This window comes from Triticum dicoccoides, chromosome 7A (assembly GCF_002162155.2).
Source record: "Triticum dicoccoides isolate Atlit2015 ecotype Zavitan chromosome 7A, WEW_v2.0, whole genome shotgun sequence".
NCBI classification, from domain to species: domain Eukaryota; kingdom Viridiplantae; phylum Streptophyta; class Magnoliopsida; order Poales; family Poaceae; genus Triticum; species Triticum dicoccoides.
The window spans coordinates 117,847,974-117,862,614 of NC_041392.1; the positions used below are offsets into that span (position 1 = coordinate 117,847,974).

A 14,641-nucleotide genomic window follows, 5' to 3' on the forward strand; every position below is an offset into this window, starting at 1 on the left:
TCCTGGGGAGCGGATACTTGTTCTTTATCGTGACCAAATTAACGGGACGATAATCTACAACCATCCGATCCGTACCATCCTTCTTCTTGACGAAGAGGACGGGGCAAGCCCAGGGAGAAGAACTAGGACAGATGAAACCCTTTTGCAAGGATTCATCGAGTTGTTTCTTAAGCTCAGCTAGTTCTAAGGGTGCCATCTTGTAAGGTCTCCTAGAGATTGGAGCGGTTCCTGGGATAAGATCTATGACAAACTCTACATATCTGTCAGGTGGAATACCTGGCAGTTCCTCTGGAAAGACATCCGGAAAGTCACGGACTACCGGGATATCTTCAAGGTCTGGAAGAGGGTTGGCATTAAGAGAATAGAGTTGGCGCTTTGCAACTCTAGTGAAGACAGTGACTATCTTGCCAGATGGGTGTGTAAGCTGAACAGACCTTGTGTAACAATCAATCTTGGCATAATGAGCTTTCATCCAGTCCATACCCAAGATGATGTTAATATCTGTAGACTTGAGGGCTATAAGTGATGCAAGGAATACAAGTCTATCAACAAGGATTTCATTACCATGGCCTATTCTGGTAGTTTGCCATCTAGACCCTGGAGTTTGGATTTCAAGTGGAGTTGGCATATCACAAAATGACATATCGTGCAAACGAGCATAGCCTTCAGAGATGAAGGAGTGAGATGCTCCGGTATCGAACAGAACCGAAGCTGGATGACAGTTGACAAGAAGTGTACCAAGAATGACATCCGGATCATCATGAGCGTCTTTAGCTAAGACGTGATGCACACATCCACGTTCAGTGGGAGCTGACTTGACACTAATCATCTTGCATGGTGGCTTACCACGGCCAACAGACTTCTCAGGCAGGGGTGGAGCATAGTTGGTTTGAGAGCAGTCACATGCATAGTGTCCTGGCTCTCCACATGTGAAACAAGTCCCTGAAGTAGAACATGGACCCGCATTGACAAGCGGTCTACCAATAGGTCTAGGTGGAGCATACTGCTGAACTAGGTGAGGCGCCACATAAGATGGCCTCGGTGAATAACCGGGTGGAAGAGCGGAGTTCGGAACCCAAATCCGGCGCTTCTGAGAAGTAGAACCAGAGGAAGAAACCAAAGCACGGGTGTGCTTACGAGACTCCTCGTAAGTAAGATGAGCTTTCTCTGCGTTAATGGCCTTGTTCACAAGAGCCTGGAATGTATTGCAATGATGCAAGTGGAGATCACAACGCAACTTGGGGTTGAGACCCTTCCGGAACCTAGCCTGCTTCTTGGCGTCCGTGGACACCTCTTCTGTAGCATAGCGGGCGAGGTTCTCAAACTCTCTACTATAAGCATCAACAGCCATCTTACCCTGTGTGAAACTAAAAAACTCTTCTCTTTTGCGGTCAATGAGAGCCAGAGGAATGTGATGCTCACGAAAAGCCTCAGTGAAATCTCTCCAGGTAGGTATCTGGCCAGCTGGAAGCATAGCCTCATAGTTCTGCCACCAAAGACTAGCAGGGCCTTCCAGGTGATATGTAGCATAGGTGATCTTGTCACCTTCAGCTATGTTCGCGGAACGCAGCTTGTGAGTGGTACTACGGAGCCAGTCATCTATATCGAGTGGCTCAATGGAATGATGGAAGGTGGGTGGTTTCAGACCAATGAAATCATGGATGGTTGCTGACTCATTGCACTGAGGTGCGGTGTTCTCCTCGATACGTGCTAACAAGCGGTTGGTCTCATGCTTGTTCATCTCAACCTCTAACATGAACTTTGCCAACGAAGACTGATCGGGAGGATCCTCATCCCTACCATCTCCGTGGTTCCGGCTACAAGCAACAGAACTTCGGCTAGCTGATGACATCCTGAAGAACCAACCAAGGAAACAAGGATGGATTCAGCATCATCATAAGGATGTAGAATATAGTACAAGGAAAATACTATCTCTTGAACTCCTAGGACAATTCCGGCAGCATAACGGCGCTCGAAATGAGACATCCTGCAAACGACGAGGTAGTACCATACTCAACATCATCACTCAAGGTTCTGAGATATTACTAAACAGGCTACACCGGAGGTACTCAAACTGGGATAAGACTCAGATCAACCAAACCTTAGAGACTACGGAGTAGTAACACGTGATCTTGATAGACGGAAGAGAAATCCTAGTTCCTTAACCCCGTAGGAAAGATAGGATGACTCAGATCAGATGGGAATGAGGTAAAAGGAGTAAAAAGATCCTTACGTTCCCTTCCACAATCAATTCCCCTATATAACTAAAGAATTTCTAGACTCAACTTCGACCAGGTTGGCTTGGAAATCCTACAGGCAGTCAGGCTCTGATACCAACACTGTCGGGACCCCGATTCCAAGTCACATCGATCTTGCCGGTAACACCTCATATCACTTTGCGGCCTCACGCACGGTATCCCCACGGGTGTCGCCTTACCCTAGCCCGGGACCGTTTGTGCCTTTTGGCTCACGTATATGATTGTGTCGCTAGCATCCATATGACAGAGAACCCGGGCCGACATGGCTAGTCATGAACCCATAGCGGCACTAACCTATGGGGACATGCATACATGATTCACATCGAGCATGTCGATCAGCAGCGTGTGAATCAGGGCTGTAGCACTGGGCTAACAGGACTCCGGGGAACTCGAGCTGTAACAGGCTAGGCAGGACTCCGGATGTCACCGCGTGACATTTCCCCGAAGGGACAGACATAGGAACGAAGTGAAGCACATGCCGGCCAGTCAAGTATCCTGAGCAGTAGTGCTGGGCTAGCAGGACTCCGGTGAACCGGGCTGTAGCGGACTACTATGGCTCAAGGAAGCATAGACTACATTTCCCCATAAGAGAGGCTGCCAAGGATAAACAACTAGATTGTCGGATCCCACACATAGCAATACACGTCACACGTACGCATAACATGCAAGTATGTGCCGTACAACATGGCATCACAACATAACGCAAACTCATATAGATAAAGGCTCATAAGAGCCACATAGCATTAAATACAAACATGGGTCACATGACCCATCATTCAGAGCATACAAGCAACGGAAGCATTACATGTCTGAGTACAGACAACTACAAAAGAAAAGGCTGAGAAGCCAGACTATCTACAAGTCCCTCCCAAGGGTACAAGATCGTAGCTGAGGTAACAAGCTACTCGTCGAAGTCCAAGCGGTACTACTAGTGAGACAGAAGTCTCCGCTGCAAAAACATAAATAAAGCAACGTGAGTACAAAGGTACTCAGCAAGACTTACATCAGATCCTATCATACATGCATTAGTATCAAGAAGGTAATGTGGGGTTTAGTTGCAGCAAGCCAGCTTTGACTAAGTGGCTATCCTGTTCTACGACAACGAGAAACTTCTTTGAGGTGAGGCAGCGCACACGAGTCCACTAATCACCACATCAATACACTACTATGGATTCATCCCCGTATCCTTACGAGAAGGCCATCCATAGCACTCACACTTGTCTTGAGCCTTTTAGAGTATCCACTTTAAGTTGTCTATGTACCACGTAAGCATCCAAGAAGCAATAACCGAGGACATGGCTATTCGAATAGATCATGATAACCCTACAGGGGTGTACTTCTTCACACACGCTCTCACCACTTATCACCATGTACACGTCATGTATCTCGGCAACCTTCAAGCGGAAGCCTGGCGAGGGTGTCGGCCACGACCTGACTAACCACACAAGACTCTAGTCCAGGTTTATCGCCTATTCGGGTTCCATCCGCAAGGAGATCCGGCCGGGGTTTCGCTCACGGCCCCAAATGATGTGTACAAGGTTCCCGAGCCCACCATCCGGGTGCCACTCGGTACACCGGGCCACGTGTGCCTAGTTTGTCCCAAGTCCACCCTGCCGGGTGCCACTCGGTAGAAAAATAGCACTACCTACAAACACCAGAAACTATTTGCAACTCCTGGATAGAGATCAAGGCAGTTAATAAGTCGAGAGAGCTTGGAGCGCCCGGAGCCCAATGTGCGGTAGTAGCTAGTCATTGGACAACTTACACAGAACTCAGTTCTTAAGGACGGTCCCAATGAGACAACCCACCATGTACTCCTACATGGCCTCTCACCGCTACCTTTACCAAATCGTGTTCACACGCTTAACTCTCAGCACCAGAACATATCGTAACACTCCAATTCATTCCCGATGAATCAGACCTGACAAACTCTAAGCAATAGCAGGCAAAGCATGGTAGGAATACAACATGGCTCAATCAACTCCTACACATGCTAGTGGGTTTCAACTATTTACTGTGGCAATGACAGGTCATGCAGAGGAGTGGGTTCAACTATCGTAGCATAAAGTAGCAGTTGAATCATTGTTGTCCTAATGCAATAAATGAGAGCAGGAGTGAGAGAGTAGGATTGTATTGGAATGAACAAGGGGTTTTGCTTGCCTGGTAGATCAACAGGGGGGCACTGCTCCTCAGACAGGTACTCTGGATCGGTCTCCGGAGCAAGACCTATCGAGAAGGAACGATGTCAGAAATCAAACACAAGCATATGCAACAATATGATGCATGAACATGGCATGAGTATGTGATGTTGTTTGAGTTAATGCATCTAGCATTTATTTAGTTGAGGTCCATTTGAACCAAGGGTTCAAATGCAACTCCAAATTAAGCTCTTAAATATGTCATTTATAAGTTTTCATATATACAACATGTATAGGTTGGTTTGTCATGCATGAAAATGGTATAGATGGATATATTGAATTTTTCTGATCATTTTTCATATATAAATTATTTCAGTCTGAGCTACGGTTGAATTTCTATGAAATTTTGAAGTTTTGGCTAATTTCTAGAATTTCCTGTTTTAGAATAATTCCAGAAATCATTTATTGCGTCAGCTTGAGGTCAACACTACGTCAGCAGTCAACCCAGGTCAAACCTGATGTGTGGGGGCCACACGTCAGTGTCATAGTTAGTTTAACAGAGGGGTTATTTCTAATCTAATTTAGATTAGTGGCACTGGGGCCAGTGTCAGTGTCTCTAGGGGGGGTAGTTAGTGCCTAACTAAGATGCCACGTCAGCCCGCCGGAGTTCTGGCCGGCAACGACCAATAGCGCGGTGGCGACTCGCCGGACTTGCACCACGAGCGGCGTCTGGACGCGTGAAGACCACCGGGGCGTAGCCCATCGTCGTCCGCATCCAGGGGGCTGGTGGGAGGCCGCGGGGGCGCCGGAGCTCGCCGGAGCGGGGCTCGAGGCGACGTCCGGAGTTCGGCTCTGGGCGAAAACGGGCTGCGGGGCATGGGGAGGCCACCCGAGGGGCTCTGCGGCACCCTTGTGGCACCAGGAGCACGATGGGGTGCTCGGTTTGGGCGGAGGCGGGCCAAGACAACGACAGCGACATGGACGGCAGCGAAGCGCTACGGCCATGGCAGGGGAACGATGCTACGGCGCGCGAGCGACTAAGCGGAGAGGGGGGAACGGTGGCGGGGCTCACCGCGGATCCGGTGGAGGCGTCAGAGAGCTCGGGGGAGGTCCAACGGCGACGAATTTGACGGCGGCGATCTGCGACATCGACGAGGAAGACGACGTCGAGGGCAGCTCTGCAGGGTGCCCCGGCTTGCGTGAGTCATCGGAGAGGTCGAGGAGGACAGCGCGGAGCTAACGGGCTTGTCGGAGGGGCGAGGCAGTGACGGTGGCCGCGGCAACGGCGAATGGCGGCGACGAACAGCGCTCGGGCGCGGTGAGAGAGAGCGAGGGAGAGGAGGGGATGAGCATGGGGGAGAGTGGGAGAGGGTCGAGGGGAGTGCGTGTCGCCCTCGGGTGCCTCCAGCAGCGAGCAGGGAAGTAGGAGGTGGCCGGCGTGTGCTCGCGTGCGGCGGCCACGCGCGCTGTCCTTCTGTCAAAGGAGGAAGAAGACCGGGGAGCCCCTGGTGGGCCGGGCCACTTCTGCCAGGTAAGGCCCAGGTGAGGTGCACAGGTAAGTTTCTCCCTTTTTTCTATTTTGTTTCTGTTTTCTATTTTCTGTCATTTGTTTTGACTTAGTAATAATACTAAACCATTTTATTTAATTCTGTCAAATTTTGCAGGGACCTAAGGAATTAATCCAAAGCCCCTCACCAAAATTCAAATTTTTTGGACATATATTATATATATAGCAAATATATATCCAAAGCAAATAATTACTGGATTAATTCCAAATGCCCAAAATAAATACTTATGAGCTCTTAAAAATATTGATTTGATTTTTATCTCTGTCCAATATTTTCAAAGAGCAACATGAGCATTTTCTTAGACCCTTTTGGAGCAATTTTTACTTGGGTCATTTTCAGAAATGATTCTGAGGGTTTCACAAATCCCCATTTCAAATTTAAATGGAATTTAAACATGATGCAAACATGAAGGCTAGCCCAGGTCATGCTAGAACTAGGGATGTGACAGTTGTTGCCTTGCTTCTGAACTAACAACTGCATCAGGGTATTCTGCTGCTGGATCAACTGAGTGAGCTCCGGCGGAAAAGCAAAACTGGTGTCACGTCTCGGAGGCATCTGATGGGTTTAGAGGGGAGAGATCAGAATAGAATGAGGTCTAATGAGAAAGCACTACCCATATGCACATGAGACAAACACAATCATTTCACTCAAGCAATCAAGCAAGGGCATACAAGCGGTCTAGAACTATCGCAAAAGTGATTAACTACTACTAAATACATGGGGGAATGCTAATAATACATGGTGGTCATCTAGAAATTTTGATCGATGGAAGAATCCATAATGTCTGCTCCAGCTTCGTCTTCAAAGTCATCCTCACTAGGATCGGAATCGGTGTCGTCGATGATGATGTAGTCCTCGGGGCGAATCTCCTTGGGTTCTTCGTCTTCTTCTACTGGTGTGGGGTCTCCCATGAATACTCCGATCTTCTTAACTAGGTCGTCATTCTTCTCCAGTAGTGTCTTGATTTCCTCCTCATATCCATCGCATGTAAAACTTGAGTTCTTCCTCCAGCTCGATGATCCTAGTCTTCTCCTTCTTCAAGTCCATCATGTCCGCGCACATCTGGTTCTCCTGACGTCGAATGTGCTGGTTTAGCTCCTGGATGAAAGCTGCAATGGATCTATCCTTCTTAGTGCTGATTACTTCCCATTGCTCGTCTCGGCGCCCACATATTTGGTAGATGGTGTCCTTGAGATCCCCGTGATACACTTCTCCAATGCGTCCCATGGTGATGTGAGTTGCCATACTCTTTCCTAAACTCCAGGTTGGTGTGTCGAAGGAAAATTCTATGGGCTTAGAGGTTGGCGAGAACATCCTTCCTGGAACTTGTACTTGAATCATCCAGCGCTCTTCTTCTGGTAGGGTGGCGTTGTACGTCCCGGTGAAGCTTGGTATTCCAATATTCAAGTACCTAGTGACTTCCTTCAAGTGACGTCCAAAAGGTGTGTCTTCATCCGGTTGTGCAAACTTGTTCTTTATCTCCGTCATCCTAAAGAGTAGAAAATGGAGAGGAGTCAGAAATGAGAAGAGAAGAGTGACCTATGGTTTAATCTTAATGGTCGTGTCCTACACTCAGCGTGTGCTCTGATACCATCTTGTAGCGACCCGACCTCAGATGGTCAAGTGTCTGTGCTTCAGTGTCATCCCTAGATCGGTAATGCTGACACACACAATACTCGAGGATGTATAACATAGTAGCAATCACACACTTATTACATCGAAAAGTCTCAAGAGAGAACTTATTTCAACAATATGGCTTAAGGCCATCTAATGCGATAACAGCGGAAGGCTTGGAAGATAAAGTGAGTCCATCAACTCCAACGGCATAACTGAGCTGCACGTCAACGACCTAACGAACCTTACTCCTCGTCTGAAAAGTCTGCAACATAATACGTTGCAGCCCGAAAACGGGTCAGCACATGGAATATGCTGGCAAAGTAACACAGTAGGGCAAGAACAAAATAATGCTATCACTGCATGCATATTTGGCTGGTGGAAAGCTCTATGTTTATAGTTTTGTGAAAAACCAAATTTTCCCTACAACAAAGGAATATATTTTAATTTAACTATCATGGTGGTTAAACAATATTGAGAAGGTAACCCCAACTCAATCCCAAATTAAAGTAGTTAACAACCCAACAATATTAATTAAAAGTGATGAGATACATGTGATAACCCAAGTACTAGATACTCAAATTTGTCCATAACCGGGGACACGGCTAACCATGATTAGATTATACACTCTGCAGAGGTTTGCGCACTTTACCCCACAAGACCCGATCGCCTATGTTGGATTTCTCGCACTACATGGTGTTTGAGAAACGGATGACCGAGACACAATCTTTCAGAAACATTAACTCTTTACTCCGGGTAGATCATACCAAACCTACAAAACCCACTACCTGCTGATCTACCTCTTCAAGAGCTTCACGTAACTTACTCAACTATGCTAGAGCCCATAATAGCTTGTGGCTGCACACGGAAGTTTCTAGCATGAATCATCCCAGTTCCCTTTAAGCCTGGGTGGCGGTCCATAGGAAGATCACACGGGTACCCCGGGATTTCAAAAAAAAACAGACAACACTGGGTTCCCCAGGTGCCTCAATCCACCCAGATGTTAATTTAAGTTGCCACCTTAAGTTGAACCATTAATTAACAACTCACATCTGTCATGGATTTCACTCAAACCCAAACCACGTCTACGAGCATAGCATAGCATAGCAATATAAGCAACACGTAGAAGTAACTCCCAAGGGTTTGATAGTAACATGGCAATAGGTTCTACCTCAACAACTACTTCCCAACCCACAAGTTAATGACATCCTAATCATGTAATGTTTGAGGATTGGAACTAATGCATAAAAACTGGGTATGAAAAGAGTATGATCAATGTGTTACTTGCCTTGCTGACATCCGCGAAACCTAGAGACTCGTAGTAACACGCTTCGCACTCCGGGTGTTCTATCGCAAACAAACAATAACATACATAAGCAACAAGCAAAGATGCACAAGAAAAACTCAAAAAGAGAGGTTGACCAGAAAGTTCAACTTAAGAACTCCGGTTAGCAAAAAGAATCAAATCAAACAGAGCAACGAAACTCAAACGACGAAAGAAACAAGATCCGTTTACTAATCTGGACTTAGGTCAAATTTTACAGTAGCAAAAACTTGTGCAAGTTGGTTAAACAGAAAGAGGGTCTCGAGACGAAGATCTAGGCGCTTGAATTGCCTGATTCTGACTAACGAGCGAAAAGATAAACATAAACTAAGAACGGATCAGAAATCGCGATCGAAAATAATCACGGATAAATCCGATAAAAAGAAAACTGACGAACAGACTAACGAACGAGCGTTCGTTAACTGTAACTAACGGGCGAAAACCGTTCGTTAAAATGACCGTACGGATGAACGTCCGCTAAGTAGAAGAACCGAGAAAAACCGACGAACCGATAAAAAAACGAATTAGGGGTTTTCTAGAAAACCGAACGGTTTAAAAAAACCGGCGGCTCGGAATCCGGCGTGGTACCTCCGGCGAGGCAGGGTTGGGCGGCGGGGCTCAGCGGCAGCTACGGGCGGCAGGCGGCGGCTCGGGCGGCGCGGGCGGCGGCTGCGGGCGGCGGCTCGGGCGGCGCGGCGCGGTAGGCGGCGGGGCTGCGGTGGCGGCTCGGGGTGTTGGAGATATGCCCTAGAGGCAATCATGTATGATGATATTTCCTATGTGTTTATGAATAAAGATAGTCCTTGGACATTATCAATGATGTGTATCAGCAAGTACGAGACTTGTTTGTGGGACTATGCATTGTAGGATGACTGTCTTAAAAGGTCCCTAGTCGAAAGGGCTGTGTGGACGCGCAGCCAACTAGACTGGCATATGACACGGTCGATGGCTTGGTCTCACTAGCCATGGAGCATTGGATGCTAACCAGATAATATGGACTTGGAAGGATCTGGTCGGATTCGACGTAGTCGGATCCGAGTCGAGATAAGGTCCGAGTCGGACAGACCCAACTATGAGACGCAGCGATATGTCATCTGTGAGTCTCTAGTACTATATATGTTCTATGTCCTAAGACCTGAGCTGACGCATGTACTCGGGATGGTGACAGACTTGCTTTGGGCCGACCAAACGCTACTCCGTGACTGGGTAGTTACAAAGGTAAGTTTCAGACTTGTCCAGACCCATGCTGCGAGACATGGTCGAGCAAGATGGGATTTGCCCCTCCGACCAGGAGAGATATACTCTGGGCCCCTCGTGTGATCCGACCAGGATAAGCATGGCCATGCGACAAGGATTATGAGATAATTCGGATAGTGGTCGGCATCACTGGAACGAGAAAGAGGTTAGGCTAGCACAAGGATGACAGACTCGCCTTGAGGTCGACAACATATATCGTGTGGCAAAAGGAATGGAAGTATGATGTACAGGTTCGCTAACCAGCTTCATAGTCTGCTTGGTGTTCGGCATGCCTTGCTAGAGGCCGCTACCAACCGTGCAGTTCGGAGGTGATCCGAACTGCGACCAAGCCGACTTGAACCTAAGGGGTCACGCGCTTAAGGGAAGGAACCTACGAGGTCGGATCTAAGGACACTGGTCGGATGTGATCCGAACTGTATTCGGATTGTGGCCGAGTAGACTTATGGGCTTTAGGGTCCGTGCGAGGCCCAAGTGTTGAGCCCGCGACGGACGCCTATATATATAGTGGAGGTGCCGCACACTCATGGGATTGATCGCTTCGGCGCTGTCACTAGGGTTTGCATGTGTTGCGAATAGACACCTCCACTCGCCGTCGGTTGTGTGATCGGACCTAGCAGTCCGCCGCACGACGTTCCTCCTGCACGGGCGGATACCGTTAGAGGCAGTGCACTTGCGCCGCTTCGGCGAACCTGTACGTGGGAACCGACCACCAGTTGCACGAGGGAGATCGGACGAGGAGGAGATGATCCACGCGGACGCGCTGCCCCAACTCTTCTTCCGCTGCACGGCACTGTGCGTCTAGTGGTAACGAACTGTGATCCATCTCCCGTAGCATGTTCTTGGTTGTTCTGCGCGTAGGAAATTTTAATTTGCAGTTGACGCACCCTACCGTAGATCCCAACACGGGGCGGCGGTGGTGATGTGGTGGTGGGGGGCTTGGCGGTGGCTTTAAAGGGGGGGGGGGACTACTTGGAGTAGGGGGCAATGCGCGGCGGCGGCAGGAGTCCGGCTCGGACTCCTCGTCCGAGTCGGCGGTGGCGGCGGCACACGCGCGCGAGGAAGGCAGCAGCGGCGACTTGGGCCAGCGGCCCGGTTGGGTTTCGGCCCAGTCGGCTCGAGAGATTTTTTTAAAACAATTTCGCCGACAGAAATAAAATCCTAGAAAATAAAATAAAAATCTAAAAATGCCAAAACAAATTTTCACCGTCTAAATAAAATATTTAGAACAAGATGAACATTTTCTTGGCCCTAAAATGCAATTTTGAAAAACGTGCAATTTTCCTAATTGCAAATAAAATCCAAACAAAATCAAATAAATGATTTTGATATTTTTCCTCCAATATTTCAATTATTTTGGAGAAGTCATTTTATCTCCTCTCATTTATTTTAAAATGAAATATTTTTCGGAGAGAAAAAATATTAAAATCAAAAATCCTCGTTTCATTATTTGATAAAAATCAAATATGAAAACCAGGAAATCCCCAACTCTCTCCGAGGGTCCTTGAGTTGCTTAGGATTTCGAGGATCGCGGAACGAAAATGCAATAAAATATGATATGCATGAATGACCTATGCATAACATTCCAAATTGAAATATTGTGATGTTACACATGACCGTGACTCTCACGAAAGCACAACCTTGCCTCTCGCGGAAGCAAAACCGTGCCTCTCGTGGAAGAAAGAAAAAACAGAAAACGCATTTTTTTGTTTCCAAGAGGCACGGCCATGACTCTGATGAAAGCAAAACCATGACTCTCGTGAAATAGAAAAAAAGAAAACATGTTTTTTCATGTAGAATTTTTTTTCATTTTTTAATCCAAAAGCTAAGGAAGACCGGTGAAAAACCGAAACGCCGGAAAGCCCAAAAAAAACAGTTTAAAAAGCCGAAAACGTGTGCAGAAAAATAAAAAAAATCCAGAGGAAGCACCCAGAGCGCGACACATGGCGGGCGGGTGAGAGCGCGCCAAATGGCGCCGATCGTTGGGAGGCTCCGGAAGATGCGCTCGTCTACTAATTGCTCCCGACCATATTGGACGACGACCCATTCTTATCTCTGAAATTGCTCTTAGACTTTGCCACTAGTTTGGCCCATTAACAACACATGGCCTAAGAAGAAGTCTATTGGCCCGTGCTTCGCTTTGTTTAACACTGCCACTGCGTGGAGCTGCTAGGTGGTATGTTTTGGTTGTGATTCGACCTCCTAAAATTTAACTCCGTCTCTCAACCCATGAGAAATATGAGTCCGGTGGATGCAGAAGCTGCCGACAGTGGGAGGCTAAAGAGGAGCGAGACCGGAGACCGAGAGAGAGTAAAGAGGAAGACATTTTAGGTTTATATGTCTGTAAGTGGTGTTTGGGGTCCATGTATATGTACATGTATGTACTGGCTTGTTACAACAAATACAAAAAGACACCTCATTTGTATTGCAACAAAACTAAGAAGTCAAAGCAGGTGGGAGCGGTGGATACAAATACGGTGCACGCTAGCTACTCCTTTGTCCGCCATGCATTCCCGGAGCAAGCCATGTGGGATATCGGTCGTACGTGTCGTCACCCATCATCCATGCATGCACTGCACCTACCCGCTGTTCCCTGTAGGCTAGCTGTAGCCAAAGCGGAGCTTTGCTGCAAGCTCAAGCATGAACGTTAAGATTGACATTTTCCATTTTTTGCGGGGAAGAAAACGGCGGATCGACCTGATCGCCTCGCCTGGCATGGCACATGCTGGTTTGCCCTCTTCCCACACGACAACCCTCCCCGCCCCCTCATGGCCCTGTCCTGACCCGCCGTGATGGGGATGGCTCTAGCTCACTCCTTGTCCGTTATAATCCACCGATCCACGAAGATGCAAACAACCACGCAAGCAACCACGGCCACCTTAGCTGCAACCCGAGAGTCTTCATGGCGAGCCAAGCTTTCGTGTACCTCGCGCTACTGCTGCTCCTCTGCAGCGCCAGCCAAGGTAACAATTGTTTACACGAAGCATGTTCTTGGTACGAGCTATAGGTAGGTGTGTGGTGTGACAACGATATGTGCGTGGATACAGGCGACGAGCTGGGAGCAGATGCGGCGGGCCGGACGCCGTGCCGGGCGGCGGACCTGGTGGTTAGGCAGTCGGCGACGGGGCGGGTCGTGGAGGGGAAGCCGGAGTACGCGGTGGAGGTGACCAACCGCTGCCGGTGCGCGCAGTCCAGGGTGTTGCTCCGCTGCTACGGCCTTAGCAGCGTCGAGGCCGTGGACCCGCGGGCGATCCAGCCGGTCGACGGCGAGCGCTGCCTGCTCCGGGGCGGCCGGCGGATCCCGAGCGGCGCGCCGGTGCGGTTCAAGTACGCCTGGATGACGCCGTTCGACTTCCCACTGGTCAGCTCACAGGTGCACTGCTAGGTAGTACTACTAGCTGCGTGTGCCTGATCAGCCGATGGTACTCATGTAAGAGACATTTTACAGTGCACAAGTGCAGTAGTGCGATTGCGCGCTCCGCGGCGCCGGATGCTATCTCGTTTGATATTAGCTAGGCTGATTTGGTGCGGTTTCTCTCTATTGTAACACGAATGTGAGTGTTAGTTACACCCTTTGTAAAGAAATATAAAAGCGTATAGATCACTACTTTAATGACCTAAAAGCTTTTATATTTCTTTACGAGGAGTACAAATTATTACAGCAAAAACGTTCGCAAATGAATTAACTACCTGACGTTAAACAATGAAAGAAATTGCCTATGAATCAGTTGCATTCAGCATTGCACTGTTCTCCTTCTTCCTCCTCCCGCCCTCCAACCCAGGCATAACGGCTTGCCACCAGCACCCGCGGCCTTGCCTCGTTGCCACGCCCCTGCCCTAGCCGCCTCCTCCATCATGATGCCATCTCCCTAGCTATCGCTCAACCGGTCAACCCTTTTCCTCTCCTTCGCTGAGGACACCTCAGCCAGACACGGTGTCTCCATCTCATGCTTGGAGCTCGATTTCCAGTTGTCTACGTATGCACCTATGGTGGAATTGGCTATAAAATCTGAAAGGTTTCAGGCGTCTGAGCGTTAGAAAAATTAAACAATCACAGATAAATAAACAACATTTGTATTCGTGTCAAATCGATCTATCCGATCCAATCTCCTCTAGCATGAAGGAGATGTTGAGAACAAAATAACAAGGAAAAAATAAGGATTGCAATAGCCAGCCACCGTTCCATAACCAGGATGGCATTTGCGAATGGCATGGCTGGCAGTTTTAGTGTTTGGGGAATGGCATTTTTGGTGCATTTTTATTCGAAAATGGTTACTGTCAGATCTTTATCATGTGGCTATGAGGGGGTTCGCTGGGGTTTTCCTCCTGGGGAACGGTTGCCAGATAACATTAGGGAAAATTAAAAGGAAGAGTTGAACTCAAGATATCTTCTTTCCCAACTTAAGTCACAACGCATTATTACTATCTGTCCATTCGCAGAAACAACTAGTACTATATGGTGGCATCTATCTAATGTTTGATAGA

General features: G+C 48.1%; 1 protein-coding gene across 2 annotated transcripts in view; it reads left to right on the forward strand.

The window, feature by feature from the left end:
- Positions 1-13,021: 13,021 nt before the first annotated feature.
- The window catches only part of LOC119332346 (protein TAPETUM DETERMINANT 1-like), a 12,783-nt gene continuing 11,163 nt past the window's right edge, over positions 13,022-14,641 (forward strand). Inside the window, exons 1-2 of one of the 2 annotated variants that reach the window (XM_037605531.1) lie at positions 13,022-13,119; positions 13,204-13,541. In XM_037605531.1, coding sequence (XP_037461428.1) covers positions 13,059-13,119; positions 13,204-13,541 — 399 coding nt within the window. In that variant the 5' untranslated portion in view covers positions 13,022-13,058. Of the gene's footprint in view, positions 13,120-13,203; positions 13,706-14,641 lie in introns of those variants that run through there. The other variant, XM_037605530.1, reaches the window with a different exon arrangement.